This window comes from Corapipo altera, unplaced genomic scaffold (genome assembly GCF_003945725.1).
Source record: "Corapipo altera isolate COAL_440 unplaced genomic scaffold, ASM394572v1 98, whole genome shotgun sequence".
NCBI lineage: Eukaryota > Metazoa > Chordata > Aves > Passeriformes > Pipridae > Corapipo > Corapipo altera.
Window position 1 is genome coordinate 6,974,101 of NW_020884914.1, and position 20,192 is coordinate 6,994,292.

Below are 20,192 nucleotides of genomic sequence, written 5' to 3' on the forward strand. Positions count from 1 at the left end.
GGTTCTCCAGCTCCTGCCCCTTCCCTGACAGGCTGAGGGAGCCTCTTGCACTATCTCACAGAGAGGGTGTCTCAAGCACACCGAGAAAAGAGGCTGTGCCATGCTGGAGTCACACAGGAGTTGTCCTGGATTGATGTAGCCCCCATGAGACCATTTTACACATTAACTCTCTTTTCAGATGTAAATAAATGTTTATTTTTCAGCAAGCTTCTGTCTGCTCCAAGGGAGGGACACAGCTCTTTGGTACCCAGAGCTGAATCCCAGAATGGTTTGGGTTGGAAGGGACCTTAAAGACCATCTCCTTCCACCCCCTGCCATGGGCAGGGACACCTTCCACTAGCCCAGGTTGCTCCAAGCCCCGTCCAACCTGGCCTTGGACACTTCCAGGGATGGGGCAGCCACAGCTTCTCTGGGCAACCTGTGCCAGGGCCTCACCACCCTCACAGACAACAATCTCTTCCCAATATCCCATCTAACCCTGCCCTCTGGCAGTGGGAAGCCATTCCCCCTTGTCCTGTCCCTCCATCCCTTGTCCCAAGTCCCTCTCCAGCTCTCCTGGAGCCCCTTTAGGCCCTGGAAGGGGCTCTCAGGTCTCCCTGGAGCCTTCTCTTCTCCAGGTGAACCCCCCCAGCTCTCCCAGCCTGGCTCCAGAGCAGAGGGGCTCCAGGACTCAGAGTACTTCCATGGCCTCCTCTGGACTTGCTCCAGCAGCTCCACAGGTGCTGATTTGCTGCTCTTTTGTGGGTGCTTCGGGGTCTTAATGGATTCCCACATCCTCCACCCAGGTAGTGCTGCAAGGATGGCACCTCTGAGAGGAGCCAGGGCAGGGCTGGGAAGCCAGGGATGAGGCATTCCCAGTCCCCTGAGCCTGCAACCACCTGGGAGAGGAAGCTGGAAAGCACTGTATGTATTACCCACTGCTCCAAATAAATCAGGGAACTAATTCATGATTCCACAGTCCAGCTCCCTCCAGAGAAACCCACACACCACAAACAGGTTCTCAGTTTTTATTCTTTTATCCCAAGTTAGCAATTACTATTTTCCCCAGACAGCTTGCCTTAGGGTAGCACCAGGCTCCCTGGTGCCTGCACAGCCACCCTGGCAGCAAGAAATGCTGGTTAACATCCTCTTTAAGGAATTGCTTCCTCAGGGAAACACTGTTCTAGAAAATTCCCACCCCAGCATCCCCTTGTCTGATTTCACACCCCTTGAAGCCTTTACACCTGGGCTCCTGCAGCACCTTTTCTGGGGCCTCTCCTTTTCCTTCACTCACACACTGCCCCATCTTTCCCCTTTTCCCAGGCTCCCAAGCACTACAATCTGTTGGATGTACCATCTTAACCCCTCCAACCCCATATTTTCCACTCTAAGACTGAGCAAAGCCAAACCTAAATCTGTTTAGTCTCCTTCCAGCCATGTCCTGCAAAGCCCACCCAGTTCTGAAGGCACTGCTGAGCCAGAGCTTCCCTCGCTCCCCAGGTGCTCCCAGGCCCTTTCCCTGAGTTTTTTTGAGGTGGTTTTGCCTTAAATTCAAGGGACACAGCATTGATAAACCTGCATAATGCAGCTAGAGGCACTGCCAAGGCTAGGGAGGCCCCATTCGTCCACTGACAGGGAATGAGAGACAAAGCACAGAATACTCTTCCCAGCACAACCTCCAGAAATTCTGAGGAATTTCCAGGGATGCTGCCTTAGGAGAATTAGCTCCACCTCATCAAAACTCTTCAGGATGAAGCTCCTGCAGCCTTGTCCTGCAGCTGGCACTGGGTGCCACGTGCACTGTGGCATTTGCTAAAAATGAAAGAATAGTGTGTTGTCGTGAGTTTAAGAGTTAAATGTGAGCAGAAAGCAGCACCCCCAGCACACAGGAGCTGCCAGTGGGGCAGGGGCACAGCAGAGAGGGCCACACCTGCCTGGTTTGGGACAGTGGGTGCCCCGAGGCTGTCCCAGGAGGCACAGACCCCCCAGTCAGAACAGATGTCCCTGTTACACAGGCAGACCAGCTCCCAACCCTGCCCAAGGGGACTCCTCAGGCAGCTCATCAGAAGGGGTGACCAGCTCAAAGAATGGAGCCAGAATGGATTTTTGTATTTTGGCATTATTTTTGGACCAAGACCCAAAAATCAGAGGAACAAAGTTTCATCCTCTTCCCCAAGACACTTTTCTCAACTCATCAAGGCCATCACTCACAGACCTCAGGTCTTCATTGTTGTTTTTCCCCCCCTCAAAAGACTCGGTAATAAATGGGAACAGAGTTGCTGGAAACCATTTTACACCAAAGTCCCTGTCACCAGAGCCCCTGTGGCCACTCTCAGCTCCCAGAGGAGGGACCTCTTCCTGCACTGTTCTTTGAAAATGCCCACACAAGAATGCCCTGGCAGAACTATTCCAATGAAAGGCAGGCAGTGATGAGGACCAAAGCTTTGCACCACAGCTCCATCTGGGATGTGGTTTCTTGTGCCCATCTCCCATGGGGGACAGAGCCATCCCTCAGTTCCTGCTCTGCTGCCCTGGCATTCTGCTGCTTGCCAAAGGCATGGGAAGCTCAACAGTCCTGAGCTCTTCCTTCTCTCTCATGTACTTCCAGGGGAACATCTGCCTTGCAGCCACTGCCAGTGCTGGGATCTTGGCACGGACAAACCAGACCAACAGCCTCTTGCTGCAAAGCAGCTACAAAGCATTCACCACAAAAACAGGCTCTTTTGGGGATGGAATAACCAGGACAGGGTTAATTTTTAGAGTAGCCAGGAGGGGCATGACCAGGACCAGGAAGTTATTCTGTATTACCTCCTGCCACACAGAGGGGCTGGGGGAAAGGGGTGCCTTTTAGTCAGGGGGGTAACAATTGTTCACCTCTCTTGTACCCTCTGTTGTTAATATTGTTGCTGTTACTATTTGTTTTCTTATCTCATTGCTGTTCCCAGTGAATTGTTCTTATCTAAACTCTCGATCTGTACCCTTTGTGTCTCCAGTTCTCTTCTCCATCCCACCACAGGGGGAGGGAATAAGCATGGCTGGGAATGTTTCAGGGGGAGCAGTAAATTGGGGAATTCCATCCCAACTACAACATGTGATCACAAACAACCCCTGAGGGCAAGAATCTGAAGAGAACCAGGGTGGGCTGGCTGAAGGAAGAGGTTTTGAAGCCCAGATCTGGGATGGCAGTAGAGCAGACATTCCAACTAGGAACAGAGCTTCACTGCAGCTCAAAGAGCCAAACTTTACAAACTTCACCCCTCCACAACAACCTGTCTTCCTTATGGCCTCAGATACATCCTCTGTGCCAATCCACGTGGCACAGGAGGAGCCAAGGACACGTTTCAGAGATGGAGAGGAGGTTGGGATGCATAAAAGGATAATTAATTGATTGCTGTGTATAACTGCCAACTTTCTAACACCACACAGACCTGAACAACAAGGGCTGCAGGAATCTTAAGGCAGGTAAAATCTCTGAGCTCAGAGCTTCTCCTCCTAACCCAAACCTTCCGGCGTGAACAAGGATCCTGGGAACCCAGGCAGCACTCAGGCCCAGAATGCTGCTGGCTGTCGTCTTCTGCTGCCCCTTGTCCTCCCACGTGTGTTCTCTGGTGGCCGAGCCCTCCTGCCAGGCCCCCCGGCTGTGGTGGTGCCCGGCAGAGCCGCGGCGCTGGCACGGCTCCCGCGCTCCTTCAGCTTCCGGGTGGAACAGTCACCCGACGTCGGTGTTCCTGCGGCCACCGGGAAACAGAGGAGAGTCACCCCTTGGTGGGACAGAGAGACGAGGGGACTAAGGGTTTTCCAAAGGGAAAACCAACCAGAGGGCACGTAAGGACTAGTTGGAGCCCAGCCCTGGTGTGTGTGCTGTGAGTGAGCACTGGTTGGGACTGGCAGCGAGGGGTGATGTACCTCAGTGCCACAGCCTGTCCCTGTGGATGGATGGCAGTAATTCCCACTCACCCTCCTGCTTTGTTACGGCTCTAGCCAGCTTGGCTCACTCTGCCCCGGGGCTTGGAGCCTTTGGAGGTTTTGAGTCACAGTCTGCAGAGCTTTTCCTGAGGACAAACCAAAGGGAAAAATCAGTGTTAGGAACAGGGCAGGGAAAAGGGGAAAACAGGCTGCACTCAGCCACTGCTGTGGCTGTCTTCCTGCTGCCTGCTCCCCTGCAGCTTCCAGCATCCCAAAAAGAGGGTGTCTCTCTGTCTGTGGCTGGGACAAGTTCCTGTCATCAGGAGAACAGGACACAGGCTTTGGGAACCACTTCCCAAGCAGCTCTGACCACTGAGCAGGAGATGCAGGAGCCATCTCTCAGCCTGGGCCTCTCAGCAGAGGATGAGGCAGAGCCCCAGATCTGCAGTGAGAAGAAGCACAAGAAAATGCCTGCACCAACTTCAGAGCCTGAAGCCTTCCCTGAATGAGGAGGGATTGTTGGGTCCCTCTCAATTACCATTCCAAGCCATCAGAAACCCGTCCAGCCAGGCCTTCCCTTGGCACAACAGCCCCTTCACCTGCCCAGAGTCCTTCCCTCCTTACCCATCTCTTCCACACATTCCTCCAGCACAGCTGACAGCTCAGGCAAGCTCAGGGACTTCAGGGAAGGTGGCCACCCTTCCAGCACTGCAAGGACAGAAGCCACACAGTTAATCCATCTGCATGCTCTCTGTGACAGAGCAGAGACAAAGGGCTGGTGTTGCTGGGAAGCATCCACACCCAAAGTGGCTCCAGTTTGGAATTCTGAGTCACACGGGAAGAGTGCTGGAACTGCCTGTGCCAAACTGAGGTGGTTTTCTGACAATTCTACCACTTTGGAATTTATGTTTTTATACTGTCTGGGTCATATTTAAAAATCTCAGCGATTAAGTGTAGTGGACAGAATTCAACGGGATCTCTGTCTCACTTTTAAAACAGGAAGCAAAGAACAGAAAGAAGTGTGTCACGGGTAGCAGGATCACAGAATCACAGACTGGTTTGGATTGGAAGGGACCTTAAATACCATCTCCCTTATAGGACCTTAAAGACTCCACCCCCTTGCCATGAGCAGGGACACCTTCCACTAGACCAGGATGCTCCAATCCTGTCCAACCTGGCCTTGAACACTGTCAGGGATGATTTGCTAACTCCTTGCAATAAGGAGCTGCTGGCCAGGTCTACCCAGAGGTGTACAGGTGTTTGCCCCACAAGCTGAACAGGAAAATCCCCCAAACTGGGATAGGGAACCAACCACAGTTTCTGATTCAGCCCCTGCTCCAGTGCAGTGACACACCCAAGTGCAGCCAGAGGCCCAAAAAGCAGGTGTCACTGAACACCTGTCTTACACCTCTGCATTTCTATCCACAAGCACTTGCCAGACCCCCAAATTTCCCACTTGCTGAGAACCAAAAGTTGCTGTGAAACTGCTGCAGTTAAGCTCCCAGCACCCCGAGTGCTTTAAACGCTTCCCCTGAGCACGTTTTACATTCAGTGCAAGGGTTTGGTTGCTCATCCATTTCCAACTCTCTGACTTCATCCTTTCATCAAGGAAAGACAAGCACGAGGCTGGCTCTGGGGCCTCCTGTTCCCCCCTCCTTGCAGCCATCTCTGCAGTTTGGGGTGTTCCTCACCTGGGCGCTCCCCGGGCCGCCGACTCTCTCCGGTGTCGGGCACTGCGCTGCCCACCCGCTCCGGGGTGAGCCGGGAGGACAGCTCTGCCTGACAGCTCCTGCCAAACAACACACAGCCCATCAGCAGGGCACAGGGACTCCCCTAGCAACAAAGCTCTGTGTGCTCCTGCAGCCTGCCTGGGGTGCCCAGGGACAGCCTCTAAGGCCCTGGGTTACAAACTGCTCCTTGCTCCTTCCTGGGAGGAGGAAGATGTGCCCCAGCCAAAGCTTGGGGTGCTCATCACTGTGCCCCATCTCCACCCACAGCAATCTGCCTCATTCATAGAGGAGCTGAGGGGGGACGAGAAGGAGGGGCTGGGGTGAGCAGGGGCTGTGCCTGGTTGGTGTGAGAATCAAGACTGATCCAAGGTTTTTAATGGGCGAAGGAAGTGACCTTCGGACAGGTATCAGAAAGGCACAAAAGTTCTCTGGCTGTCATCACCATCCCATCAATTCAAGCAGTGTATCCTCAGAGCATGGCAAGGCCCTTCTACAAGGCAGCCTCAGCTCCTCTGTCAGGGAAAAAGCCAAGCTCTGCCTCTTGCAGCTGGGAATATTGCTCTACTGTCCTTCTGGATCCAGCTCCAGCTCAGGGAGCACACCCTACTCCCTGCTGGGCTAGAGTTCATAAGCAGCAGGATTAATGCCACTTCCAAGGATGTGCCTGTTCTACCAGTGGACAGAACAGGGCCTGTGACAGGAGTCCAACTGGGGCTGAGAGAAAAGCACCACAAAGTCAATAAAAAGGTGTGTCAGGAGGTGGGGGTGAATGGACAGGGCAGGATTTTCTGCTGGGTGTCAGACTTGCAAGGAAAGTGTTCTTCACTAGCCAGGGCAGGACACTGTGAGTCCTCTGAAAGGGTTTGGAAGTTAACTCCTTTCTGCATTCACCTGATCACCGAGGTATGCCCTGGGTAAGCACAAAACCCTCAGCCTTTTGGTTCCTTCTAATTGAAACAGGAGCACCCAGCACTCCCAAAAAGTCAGGCCACTTACAGCTCGTACATCTGACTAGGGCTTCACATCTGCTCCCATAGCTGTGGCTTTCCACTAGGGAGAGTCAGCAGGATCCAAAATGGGTTCAGGTTCTGTTCCTGGTGAGCTCTCCTGCCTCACCCTAAACATCACCTGTAAGACTGCCAATATGACCCCAAACCCCATTTCCCAGTAGCCTCAGTGCCATTTCCTGGGAATCACTTACTTGATCTGATCCAGCAGGACTCCAGCATCCTTGGTCATGGCCTGAGCCTCTCTGAGCTGGCACTGGATGGCATTCCAGGTCTCATCCCGCTCCATCAAGCAGCTCTCAGCCACTGCACGCAGCTTCTGCTCCTGGCACACCTGGCCCTTCATCACCTCCACCTCTTCACACCTCTGCAGCAGAGCAGAACAGGGGATTAGGCTGGGATTACTGCACATCACTCTCATTCCTGCCACTCTGGCATGGCTCTGAAGTCATTTGAATGGCTTAGGCAACCAGATGGTTCCTTTCCAGTGGGAAAGGAAGCTGGATAAGGTTTGTAGATTGAGTACAGGTTCTCTCCACACCAAGCCCAGCCCCAAAATTACAATCCTGCCTTCCTCTCCATTTACAAATATATTCATTAGTGGAATTTTCCCAAACCAACACAAGTCTGTTCATTGATGGCTGCACAACTTCACCATAAAAATGACATTGCTCGAAAAGAGCAGGGATTCGTATCCTGCCCCTGGCTCCTATAGTTCTCAGTTGGATGGGAAGCAGATACAAAGGCTTCACAAGCATGGAGCACAGAGGATAAGGAGGAACCGAGGAAATAACCTGAAGTTATGTCAGGGGAGGTTTCGGTTGGATACTAGAAAAAGATTCTTCCCCCAAGGCTGGTTGGGCACTGAACAGACTCCCCAGGTCAGTGGTCATGGCCCCAAGGCTGCCAGAGCTCAAGAAGCATTTGGACAATGCTCTCAGGGACAGGGTGGGATTGCTGGGGTGTCCTGGGCAGGAGCAGGAGTTGAACTCAATGATCCTGATGGGTCCCTTCCAACTCAGCATATTCCATGAGCTGATAAGCTGTACCTGTCCAACTGTTATCTGACCAACTCAACACCAAGTGTGCCCACTAGGAGTTATAGCCTGGGGTAAGGGAAAAGACATAAGAGGCACAACACAAAACCACACCACCAGTCACTTTTTGCAGCGTGTGAGGCCCTGATCAGCTCCCAGCAGGCTCACCTTGTGCAGCTGAATGGCCAGTTCCTGCATCTCAGCCTCCAGTCGATCTGCATAGGCCAGTTCCAGGGCATCGCTGGGCGGCCGAGCGCTGCTGTGCCACCGGGCGATGGCAGAGGTCATCTTCCTCTTGGGTCCAAACAGCCTGGGGGCACAGTGCAAACCCTCAGGGGCCAAGCCCTGCACCATCTGTCTCTAGGCCAGAAGGGAGACTGAGGGGAGACCTCACTGCAGTCACAACTTCCTCATGAGGGGAAGAGGAGGGGTGGGCACTGATCTCTTCTCTGTGGGGATCAGTGATAGGACTTGAGGGAATGGCCTGAAGTTGTGTCAGGGGAGGTTTAGGTTGGATATTAGAATGAGGTTTCTTCACCCAGATGGTGGTTGGTCACTGGAAGTTTAGGCTGGATATTAGAATGAGGTTCTTCACCCAGACAGTGGTTGGTCACTGGAACTGGGTCCCCAGGGCAGTGGTCACAGCACCAAGGCTGAGTTCAGGAAGTGTTTGGATGATACCCTCAGGCACATGTGAGACTCTTGGGGATGGTCCTGTGCTGGGCTAAGGGTTGGACTGAATGATGCTTGTGGGTCCCTTCCAACTTGGCATATTCTGTGGTTCTGTGAATAGCACGAGTGTGCTACAGCCAAGAACTAGGGGGTATCAAAATTGTGTAGAGGCAGCCAGAAGAGAGCAGCACCCACTAGCTAAACTTTCCTGACCAGGTTGTGCGTGGTCTGTAAGGGTAAGATGAGAACACCACGACACTCACGTGATGCCTATTTCCTTCAGATCACTCTCTGTGAGGGTCAGGAAGATCCGCAGGTCAACGTCTTGCTCCTCAAACACTTGCAGATACTTCAGGCACCCAATCTGCTCAAGGAACGTTGCCAGGTCCTGCAGCCCATCCAAACCAAACTTATTTATACCCTCACAAACAAAAAGTATTACCATTTCTCTTAATCATAAGTATCTGCTTCCTCATGCTGCTGTAACACCTTCCTGGGTTCCAGCAGCAAACACAGCTTCCCCTGGCTCCCTGCCCTTTCACACAACAGGGCAGGACTGGACTCTCTGCTGCAGCCATGGCCTCTTCTAGCAAGTGCAGAGAAAAATGACACACTAACACCTACCCCAGCCCACACCACTGCTAAGTTTGATAGCACACCCACAGGCCTGAAAGGTCTAGAAAACCCCTCCAAGCAAAAGCAACACCTAAGTAAACAGTTATCTGTACAAGAAATTGCTGTTTCACAAGCATTTAAGTTTGGGCAGAGGTTTGGAATCAAAGGTGTTTTGGTGACAACTTCCCTTTTATCCAAGAGAGCAGCTTAGGCAACGTTGGAAAAGCCTCCCAGGCCTGTTACAGTGACACAGGCTGTATGACTGACTGTGTGCAGTTACCTGGGGCCCTGTGTAGGCAGGGGGCTCAGGAAGGACCACGTGCTGAGCAGAGCCCCCAGCCCTCCCTGAGCAGTGGCTCCACTGGCTGTCACTGTTGCTATAGCGGTTCTTGACCTTAAAGCTCTTGGCTTGTTTCCGACTTGGGGGACTGTTTGCATGGTCAGAGTCCTGGAAAAGAGAGAAAACACCCACAGAACGTAAAGGCCAAGGAGGAGTCTGCAAGGATGTCAGGATCACTAGTACAGACTCCTTCAAGACCTAAGGGCACTTCTGTATATCAGCCCCAGAGCTGCCTTGAACCATGTGAGCTGTGAGTTTAAACCATGGAATAACCTCCAACCTCTTCCCCTTCCTTGGTTTTCTTGTCCCTGTAGCAGTACCTTTCCTCACCTCCCATGGAAGTAGAGTCACAGCAGGCTGTGTAAGGGTGACAGCACTGGCCAAGCTGAAGGCAGAGAAAGGATAATTGAAGACCCTACCTCATTGCTTTCCAAGGAGCCTTCACTGCTGACTCCCAGGGCTCTGGTCAGGCATTCGCTGCTGCTGCTGCTGCTCCTGATGGTTCCCAAGTTGTTGTTGGAGAAAACATTATCCTCTGTAAAGGAATAGGGAAAAAATGTTTTAAGGTCAGCTTCAACTTCTTACATTCTGTTTTTGCTACACAGTTGCCAGCAGAACCTCCTGGAGGTGTAAAGGAAGGAGAAGTCCAGAGCAAGGCTTCACATGCAGCACTCATCACACAAGACAACCCTGAGACAGAATATCACATCTGATCCCAGACGTTAATCTTTCCCCAAGTCTGTTTAGTACCACAGACACCACTGGACACAGCCTCTCCTTCACACTCTCCTTCAGATTATTTGTACAAATTGATGAGATCCCCACACTGAGCTTTGTCTTCTGTAGCTAAACCATCCCAGCTTTCTCAGCCTTCCCTCAGGACAGATACTCCAATTTCAACATCTTAGTGGGAAAGGAGCATGCAAGCCAAGGGCTGGACTCCCATCCAGGTGTGCACTGCAAGCTGGACCATTTTCTCAGCCAGTGACCTACCCCGGCTGCTGCTGCTCTCCACATCCTGCTCGTTGATCGGAGAGGTGACGTCCCGGTTCCGGATGTCACCTCCTTCACAGCTGCCATCGTCACTGAAGGTGACATAGCCCTGAGGGGGGACCTCCTCTGTGTGCAAGAGGAAGGGAGAACACACTAAGATTAGGATACAAGTTAGCAGGGAGGCTCCAGCAGAAAATACAACCACTCAGGGATTTCAAAACAAGAGACTGTTTTCTCAACTGGCAGGTTTCATTCTGAAAGGCACAGAGAAAACCTGAGAAATGCAGATGCTCCCTCACCCCACAGCAGCTGTACTTCCATAGTTGCATTGAAAAGAAGTCAGAGGAAACAACCTCATAACAGAGATGCATCTTAAATAGCAGCTTTCAGCATCTCCTCTCCTCTTCACACCCAAATTATCAAAGGGCAAAACCATTTGCTCAAGAGAGCAAGGTGCCAACTGTGTCCCATCCCCAGCCCAGCACACCCTGCAAAACCAACCCCTTTGCAACTGTGCTAAAACACCAGGAGCATCCCACTGCCATTTAAGAAGCTCACAGTATCATTTTGATACAGACAGTGCCTGTGGGATAATACATATCTGTTTTTGAGAGAAGGAACTGATCTCTGAACATCCTTTTGAAGTCCATATCCTTCATTATTTCAACCAGGTAATCAACCTGACAAATACCTATGGCACAGGAATACAAACTTTACACCACTGCATCCAGGGGTTGAAGCCTGAGCTGGTATTGTCTGTCTCTTGGCCTATTGCAAAGGTTTTGTAATCTCATTTTTAGCAGTATTTCAAGCATCAGGGAAGGCAAAAGACTGACAGGTCCAGGAGCAGCGAGTTCACTTTCATGATCAGTGATTTCCTGGCCTGTGTGATCACTTCCTCTGTCATCAGCTTGAGAAGGACTCCAACTTTTGAGCCTGCCTCAAAAAGGGAAGCTGGGAGGGGAGCAGTCATGGAGGTAGGAGCAGGGAAGTGTCCCACTCATCAATATCCAGCCTTGACAAAAGAATTCAAGGGGTTTTCTTTCTAAACCAGAGATTGGATAGCCTTGTATGATGGTGTTTACTGCCTCTGTCCTGTACAAAACACACACGAATTCCAAACGAAGAGAAAAAGAATTGCTGGCCCAGAAAGACCTCAGAGGACTCTCAGTCAGGCTCCTAACTCTTCTCACCATAGCAAGACAGCTTCTTGCACCCGATCCCAACTGCTGTGATCTTTGCCAAAGCCTGGGGCCCGTCGTGGATGCTGGGACCCTTCATCCTACGAGCAGGTCTCTGTCTCTGGGGAGTAGAACATGATTCATCTGAGGAACTCAGCTCTTCATATTTTCCTGTAGTTCAAACACATGTTGTTAGCAGCACAGTAAGTAATTTACCTACTTAATTTGCTACTGGTCCTGAAAATGCAGTTGAAAGAAAGAGGAAAATGCTAAAGAGGGAGGGTGAAACAACTCAACTAGGTCAGAAAAGGGATAGCAGACAAAAATTGTTGGATTCATGACTCTTCCATCCTCAGAAATGCTGGAATTTCCAGGATAGACCAACTAGCACTACCCCATACACACAGTAATATGCTTTCAAAACATTGAACACCTCACTTCAGGTTCCATCTTAAAATGAACAAGGTAAAACATCTGTTACCTGGGCCCCTGCAGAAGACCTTGGGCACTGGGGCTGCATGCAAATCTATCAGTCCCACAATCTTTGGATGTCCATACTTCATGGCCAGTGTCCGTGCTGTGGCTCCAGTGTTATCTCTGACATCTGCCTTCACTCCCTGCAGAAAAAAAATACCTGTTTAAATGCACATAGCAGAAGGCACTATATAAAAAAAACCCCAAGGACTGTCTTGGTTCCTCCATCAGAAATACAGGCTCACCTTTGACAGACAGTTCAAGCTCCAATAATACACTGATGCCTTCCTATTTATCCACAGTGTCCCCAGTCCCTGAATGCCAAATAGTCCAGGTGTATTGACTGTGTGCATGGGGAACTTGTTTATCTGAGAAGTGTTTTGTATTGCTGCCTCCTTCTGGTGGGAAGCTGGACAACTTAAATGGGATGTTAAAACCAAACTGTTTAAGAGGCATGCATGCTAATAAAGCTTTGGAGGCAGAAGATGCCCAGTAGCCTGAGCATGCAAGCCTTTAAACACAGTAGAAAAACTACAGCTTTAGTTGTTTCCTAATTCAGTCATTATTCAATTAAATCTACAATCAGGTCTCACTCCTGTTCTTGCAAGGTCAGTGTAAAATCACAGTACTAGTCTGCAGAAAACAGATGCTTTGAAAGCAATCCTGGAAGTCTGAGGCTTCTGACTGTCATCGAGGATCAAACATAACACTGCAAAAATGGCTGGTGTCAAACTTGTGGTTCTTCCTCTGAGGGCTGGAGGCAGAGACTTTCAACTTTACAGAGAACTGTCACAACACTTACATGATTGAGAAGGTACTGAACAATTATCTCATGGCCAGAAGCAGCTGCTTCCATCAGAGGTGTATATCCATACACTGGCTCCCTAGAGAGAGAACAAACACATGGACTGGGATAATCACAGCTGGACTGTGGGCAGTTATTGCCATACCCTAACAGAACATCTCCATCCCTCAACCTTTGCTGATCATAAACTGTCACATACTGGCTGTTCTACTGCACTCTGGTCTATCCCAGAAAAACTCCCCGTGGAGATTCAGTGTTACTTGACTGGCTGTACAGCAACAGGTGACTCTTCCAGCTGCAGATCTGCTTTCTAGAGGCAAAATCAGTTTTGCAGGAGCTAATAAAGCAAGAACGTCTCGTTGACCTCAAGCAATTCCACGTGCATAAACGTACAGCAGTTCCCAAGGCACAGGAATGCACTGCACACTTCAAAAATCAAACTGCACTCTGAGTATATAGAGAATTCAAGAGGAAGACTTGCAAAGTGCACTTGTGTTCAGAAGGCATTGCACCTTTTGCTTTCAGAGTTCAGCTCATAATTAAACAAGCAGTAAATATAATTTCTCTTGATCTTAGTAATAAATAAACAGGGCAACATGGGCAGATTGCCATTCAGTGTACAGTTTGTCCTTGTATCAGCTGTGCCACACGTCCTAAGGTACAGGGGAAGACAAAAGCAGGTCTGAGTTGGAGTATGTTTATGTGCCAACTGTTGCCTTCCTATCTGAATGAGAAATGACAATAAAATGACAGACTCCTCCTTACTTGCAGTTGGCGTTTGCCCCATTCTCCAGTAAGAACTTGACCATCTGCTGGTGCCCAGCACTGGTGCAGTGGAACAAGGCAGTCCAGCCATGAATGTCCTTCATCTCCAGCTCTGCACCTTGCTTCAAGAGAAGAGACAATGTCCTTTACTGCACCCCCTCTGCTCGGGCTTTTACTACCCCTCTGTGCTGGGATACCAAGAGTTTAAATCCCTGCACAAAGCTGAACTCACAACACAACACAACATTGCAGCTCGTGGACAACCCTACCCTGAGCATTTAAACCACGTGCTGTGGCTTTACCTATTTATCATGGGATACACACCTGGAGAAGGAAGTAAGCAACACTCTCGTTCCCACAACTGGAGGCCAGCATGAGCGGGGTCTGGCCCTCCGGGGTTGGGATGTTCACGTTCACTCCTGCTTCCAGCAGCAGGTGCACGATGTTGTCATGGCCAATGTAGGAGGCATACATCAGTGGAGTCCAGCCCCCACGGTTCCTCTGGTTTAAATCCAGGTCTTCACTAAATAACAGAGGAAAGAAATCAGCTCCTCTTGCTACCATCATTGCACTGAAAAAAATTTGAGAACTGAAGCCTGCATGGAATTCCTTCCAGCTCTAGTACAACTTCCACCAAACCACAGATTCATGGAGCGGTTTGGGTTGGAAGAGACCTTAGAGACCATATTGTTCCACCCCCCTGCCATGGGCAGGGACACCTTCTGCTAAATCACTAAGGAAGTCATTTTTATCAGCAGACTTGCCCCTGAATCTTGGTGTCCCAGAACCCTTTGGGAGTTCCAGGGATGTGTCCCTGCTGCACTGACTGGTGCGGCAGCCAGGGAGAACAACACCTGGCAGAGGTAACCCCAGGGCTGTGCCCACCCCAGCCCCTCTCACCGCTGAATACACTCCTGCACCACTTCATACTGCCCAACAGAGGAGGCTGTGTGCAAGTCCAGAGGGACATCCAGCTCTTCCCGACAGATCATCCCGACCCCGTGCCACATGGACAGGCTGCGGCTCAGCAGCTCCGACTCGCTGGCTTCGTCACTCAGCTCCGACATCCCGCCCTCGGGAACCAAAGCAAAGCACAACGTTTAGCTCCTGACCCCCATTTTCCACAGACCAAGGCATCACCCACTGGAGATACAGCTCCAAGGTGCCACAGGCTTGGAAGGTGAGGTCAGCTCAGAGCTGGGGCGTTTCAAATTCCTACCTCTACTCTGATCCACTCCTCAGCCCGAGGCAAGAACAGCTGCTGGGATTTTGCTGAAAGTTCTCTCTTGCTGCAGGGGACTCTGGGATTCGAATACACTGGAAAAATAAAAGGCAATAATGCTAAACTCCACATCTTTCAAATCCTATATTAAGATTTCAGAAGCACTGGCTTTATTTCCTTCCCTTCTAATCTGAACATGCCTAAGGCAGCTTTGGATACCCTCATCAAGAGAAGACTAAACACCTATTTAAGATGCTTAGTGTTATACAAAAGGATGTAACTCTTGCTCTGCATGTTTTATAATGCAAAGAGAGAATTAAGAATGCATGTGTCAGACATTCCTGGGTTTTTTCCAACTGTCTTATGTTACAGGATGGCCCTGCTTAAATTAAGACACAGTCACTAATAATGACGACTGCCCACTGCTCCCAAAAGTGGTTCATGTCACCTGAACAGGGTTCACACTTCACTGTCATCAGGTTGTAAGGAGAATGTTTCTACCATTTATTGCTTCAGTTCTTCAGATGCAGCCCAGCCCTGTCTCTGTGAATCCTGGAAATTGCTGAAACACTTGGAGCAGCAGCACCTGCCCATTCATTATGGGAGCATGCCCACCATTCTGCAGACATAACCTAATTGCACAGTTCCTCCAGTTCCAGCACTACCTGCAAGGTTTATTCCCAGCCTTAGGGAGCAATCACAGATTAATCACTATAACCACTATAACCACTCACAGGAGTGCTCTTGTTTGGCACTTCATAAAGAGCTGTTCAACACAGCTGCATCCATCAGCTGAGGGCTTCAGCTGCAGCTCCAGGCACAGAATCCTGGAATGGTTCAGGTTGGAAATCATCTCACCCAACCTCCCTGCTCAAGCAGGGTCCCCCTGAGCACATTACTCAGGGCCGTGTCCAGGGGGGTTTTGAATATCTGCAGGGAAGGAGATTCCACAACCTCCCTGGGTAGCTTGTTCCAGTCAATCCCATGGAAGTGCTTTCCCCTCCCTGTAGTGTCACTGCCCACCATGCAGCATTTCTGGGCTTTGCTTGGTCCCACCACATATTCTGCTGGGCAGCTAAGCCAACATAAAGAGGTCTCTCTTCTTCCTGATAATTTCTTGACAATTTAATTCCTCAGATTGATTCACTCTGGGGTCGGGCAAATGCCAAATCTGGCACTGGGGAGGAATAAAAGAGAGCAGAAACAGGCTTTTCAGGAGCAGTTGCTCTTTAGATTCCCTCAGCTGTAACATTTCAAAACCATACTTATATTTTCTGATCAACTGTGAATCTTTGTCTTGGAAACACCAAGAAACATAAGAAACCACCTTTAATTCCTACCTCTTCACTCCCCACCTGGATCTTTTCTCTCACACCTTCCTTTTCTTCCCCTCCTTCAGCTTGTTAAGACTACAAAAGCACCATCTATTCTACTTAATAAGCTGGTGATAAACATTTCCTTCCTTAAGATATGTGCAAAAGCACTTATTTTACTTAATAGCAGCAGTTTGTATTACACTGGGCAACCCAGAGCTCTCAGGCAAGAATATGCAGGGCAGAGCACAAATGAAAGGCCTGAACACCTCAAAATCAAAATACAAAGAGATAGAAGTGGATTTAAGTGGCTCATAAGGAGGAAAATAGAAATGTTTCTTACTACAACAGATTAAAGCTGCTCCTGGAAGGCAAAAAGGCATGTGAAAGGAGGTGAAATCCAGGGAGGTTTGCAGAAGCATATTCAGATGCAAGTGAAGCTCATTGTCTCTGCAGCCCTCCTTATTAATTGGATACATTAATTATAAACCACAGAGGTGTTTGGTGTTTGTCAGAATCAGCCCCACCCAGGTAACAAGTGACCAACACAGCCTTGGTGAGGTGATCACAGTCAACAGGGCAATACTGACAGGACAGACAGGTTATGCTGGACTTCAGAACATTCAAGGCACTCAGCCTCACTCCTACCACCTGCACTGTGCCCTGCCTCCATCTCTGCTTTTTTGTTGTTTTTAAACTCTCAGATTTCACCTCAGACTGAACTGGAGCATGATGTCAGCTCTGTAAGCACCTGAGGACAGTGGAGCACAACCTACAGAACAACAAAAGTGATCAGAGCCCTCAGGGCTGAAATGAAAAGACGTGGGTGAAATGAAATCAGGGTGGTCTGGTCTGAAAAGGAGATGCCTGGAGGGGACATGTGACACCAGCCTCAAATACACAACTGGCTGCTGCAGAGAGGACAACAGCAATAATTCATTATTTGTGGCCAGGGTGAATATCATGGAATCATCAAATGGTTTGAGCTGGAAAGGACATTAAAGCCCATCTCCTTCCACCCCCTGCCATGGGCAGGGACACCTTCCACCAGCCCAGGTTGCTCCAAGCCCTGTCCAACCTGGCCTTGGACACTTCCAGGGATGGGGCAGCCACAGAAAGACTCAAGTCATAGCAATGAAGACTTCAGTTAAAACCCACAAAAATCCTTGTAAAAGTACACCCAAGAGTACTGAGGGAGATTCAGTTACTAAGAATAAGCTTGACAAAGACCTCCTGAACATTTACAGGCTGTTCTTTTGCTTTGGGGCAGAATAACCAAGGCAACATTTGTTAGAGACCTTCCTCAACCCTGTTATCCTTGTTTCAGCTGGAACACAGTTCATTTTCTTCCCAGCAGCTGATGCAGGGCTGTGTTTCAGATGCAGGATGAGAATAATGCTGGTAACACACTGATGTTTTCGTTGTTGCTGAGCAGTGCTTACCCTAAATCAAGGCCTTTCCAGTTTCCCATGCTCTGCCAGCGAGGTTCCAGAGAAGCCAGGTGGGAGCACGGCCAGGAGAGCTGACCTGAACTGGCCTGAGGGATATTCCATACCACAGGACATCATTCCCAATATATGAACTGGGGAGGTTGGCTGGGAGGGGCCCATATTGCTTGGATATGGGATGGGCATCAGCCATCAGGTGGTAAGCAACTCTGTTGTGCATCGCTTGTTTCTGTTGGATTTTATTTTTTTTTCATTATAATTACTGTTATCATTACATTTTGCTATGCTTCAATTATTAAATTGTTCTTATCTCAAGCCATCAGGTTTTTTGCTTTCTTTTCTGATTCTTCTCCCCATCCCATTGAGATGGGGAAGGGAAGAGCAGCAGCCTTGAACTTATTCACCAGTTGAAGTAAGCCATGACACCTGTGAGGTTGCTGTTAATTAAATTTACTCCATCAACACCCAGCTATTTATCAGGATCAGAACCCTACAGAGCTGAGGCTCAGAGCAGGCAGCAAACCCCACACTGCCCTAGATTTGGAGATTGCTGTTTGAGCAAAACAGAAGGCAGAAAAAAACCCTAAACAATAAAAACTTAGTACTTAATGCACCTTTTTGGAGGATAAGCCTAAGGAACATGAGACAGTAGATGGAAGAGCCACACAAAAATAAATGAGAGGTGATTTGAGAAGCAACTGAGGCAACCACTCCCCAGCACAGAACAAATCCAACTCTGCTCAGCAATCACCCCTCACCAGTTCAGCTGCACTGGCTCTGCTCAATTCTTTCTCTCACATGTCCTTCCACCAGCACAGTGACACCCACATGGGTCTTTCTGTCACAAAACACACATGACTCTCAAGACAGCACAAGTGTGGAGGTTGTTGGAGCTTCCAACTGAGCCATCAAGCTGATAACAGAGAATCATGGAATCTCATGAGCTGGAAGGGACCCACAAGGAGCATCAAGTCCAACCCCTGGCTGTGCACAGACACCCCAACAATCTCACCCTGTCCCTGAGAGCGTTGTCCAAATGCTCCTGTAGCTCTGGCAGCCTTGGGGCTGTGCCACTGCCCTGGGGAGCCTGGTCAGCCCAACCACCCTCTGGGGGAAGAACCTTTTCCTGAAATCCAACCTGACCCTGCCCTGACACAGCTCCAGCTGTTCCCTGGGGTCCTGTCCCTGGTCACAGGGAGCAGAGATTGGAGCTGCTCCTCCCACTGCCCCTCGTGAAGAAGCTGCAGACCCTGATGAGGTCTGACCTCAGGTCTCCTCTTCTCCAGCTGAACACACCAAGTGCCCTGAGCAACTCCTCAGACACTTCACCACCCTCACATCCCTCCTTTGGACACTCTTCAGTAGCTTTAGAACCTTGGCACCCAGAACTGCTCACAGGACTCAAGGTGAGAGCAGGAACATGCTCCACTTCTGCTCCTTAGTTCTATTTCCCCTAAATGCAGCAACAACCTATTGGAGGGAGTTAGAAGTCCTGTTACCTCCCTGTACAGGTACAAAGAGTTGTTACCAGCTCAGCCACAACAACAAGAACCAGAACATCTCATTTTTGCACTGCTGACACCCATCACAGCTGCAGGAACCACATCAGGTTCCAGACGGTAGTGGTGTGACAGAAAGGGTTCCTGGACGCATCACACCTGGGTTCAATACTACTGTTGAAAATACACCAAGTTCTTCATCTTTTAAAGCTTGGACTCAATGATCTTAGAGATCTTTTCCAACCTTAGTAATTCTACCACGAGCCTGGCATTCTCGGGCACGTTAAAGCACACAATGCAATCTTAGAAAAATGAGATAAGAGGCACAAGAGCACTTCAGGCGCAGCGTGAGGGAGCACACATCCCATGGCAGGGGCTGCGCCCAAGGCAGCCGGACACGGCACCGCCAGGGCTCGGCACCGCCGGGCAGTGCCGGGCTCGCTCAACGACGCCCCTGCGGGGGCCCCGGCGCGGCTGCAGCTGTCAAACCGGCCGCCCCACGGCCGTTACCGAACATCTCCCGGCAAACGGTTCCCAGGCCCGTTAATCGCGCACCTCCCCCGAGGCCCTGCTGGGAACGCGGTCTCAACCCCGCGCGCCCGGCTCAGCGAGCGGGTCGGAACCGCTGAGGCCCAGCGAGACCGGAGAGCGCCCAGAGACAACCCCGAGGGGTTTCCCCCCCTCAGCACCAGCCCGGCCCCTCCGCCCCCTCACCTGCCCCGGTGAGCGCCCCGCCGGAACTGGCCCCGCTCGCGCAAGGCATGCTGGGAGCGGCCCGCCCGCCAGCGCCGCGGACTACAACACCCAAGAGCCCCCGCGGCGCCGGGCCAATGGGAGGGGCTGGGCGGGGCGAAGGGCGGCCGAGGGGGTTGGGACTGGCGGTTGTAGCGAGGAGTCGTCGCTGCCCTGCGGTCCCTTGGGCGCTACCGCTCGGCCGTGCCGCTCGTCCCGACTGCTGGCGGTTCGCTGTGCCCGCGGCCCGGCCCCGGGCCGGGGCTGAGCGGGGCGGTGGGTGCTGTGAGTGAGGGGAAGGGAGCGGGGCCGCGGGCGCGGGAGCCGCGTTGCCATGGGGACGGTGCGCGTGCGCCGCGCGGCCGCCATTGGGGGGGCTCTGAGGGGGGTCCCCCTGGGGTCCCTCACCCCGGGCCCGTCCCTGGGCTGTGGCCGGGCTGCGGTGGCTCATCCCCTGCCCCGTGCCCCTGAATG

The 20,192-nt window shown here is 51.0% G+C and overlaps 2 protein-coding genes across 5 annotated transcripts in view; one reads left to right on the plus strand and one right to left on the minus strand.

Annotated features, from left to right (window-relative positions):
- Positions 1–994: 994 nt before the first annotated feature.
- ANKS3 (ankyrin repeat and sterile alpha motif domain containing 3) lies at positions 995–19,820 on the minus strand. 4 transcript variants are annotated; one of them, XM_027654929.1, is made up of 18 exons: positions 19,701–19,820; positions 14,724–14,821; positions 14,405–14,577; positions 13,829–14,027; positions 13,505–13,626; positions 12,737–12,818; positions 11,942–12,077; positions 11,473–11,631; positions 10,280–10,405; positions 9,706–9,821; positions 9,227–9,394; positions 8,595–8,719; positions 7,828–7,969; positions 6,817–6,989; positions 5,577–5,674; positions 4,510–4,593; positions 3,937–4,031; positions 995–3,707 (listed from the first exon to the last, which is right to left on the minus strand). In XM_027654929.1, exons 1-17 carry the CDS (start codon positions 19,747–19,749, stop codon positions 3,949–3,951), a joined length of 2,133 nt encoding a protein of 710 aa, XP_027510730.1. In that variant the 5' UTR covers positions 19,750–19,820; the 3' UTR covers positions 995–3,707; positions 3,937–3,948. The 4 variants fall into 4 exon arrangements, with proteins under 4 accessions (XP_027510730.1, XP_027510734.1, XP_027510731.1 ...); XM_027654933.1 differs by lacking the exon at positions 19,701–19,820 and adding an exon at positions 19,231–19,398; XM_027654930.1 differs by lacking the exon at positions 19,701–19,820 and adding an exon at positions 17,482–17,585.
- CUNH16orf71 (chromosome unknown C16orf71 homolog) overlaps positions 19,353–20,192 on the plus strand; it is a 94,700-nt gene continuing 93,860 nt past the window's right edge. Inside the window, exon 1 of the mRNA XM_027654892.1 lies at positions 19,353–19,708. Coding sequence (XP_027510693.1) covers positions 19,353–19,708 — 356 coding nt within the window. The remainder of the gene's footprint in view (positions 19,709–20,192) is intronic.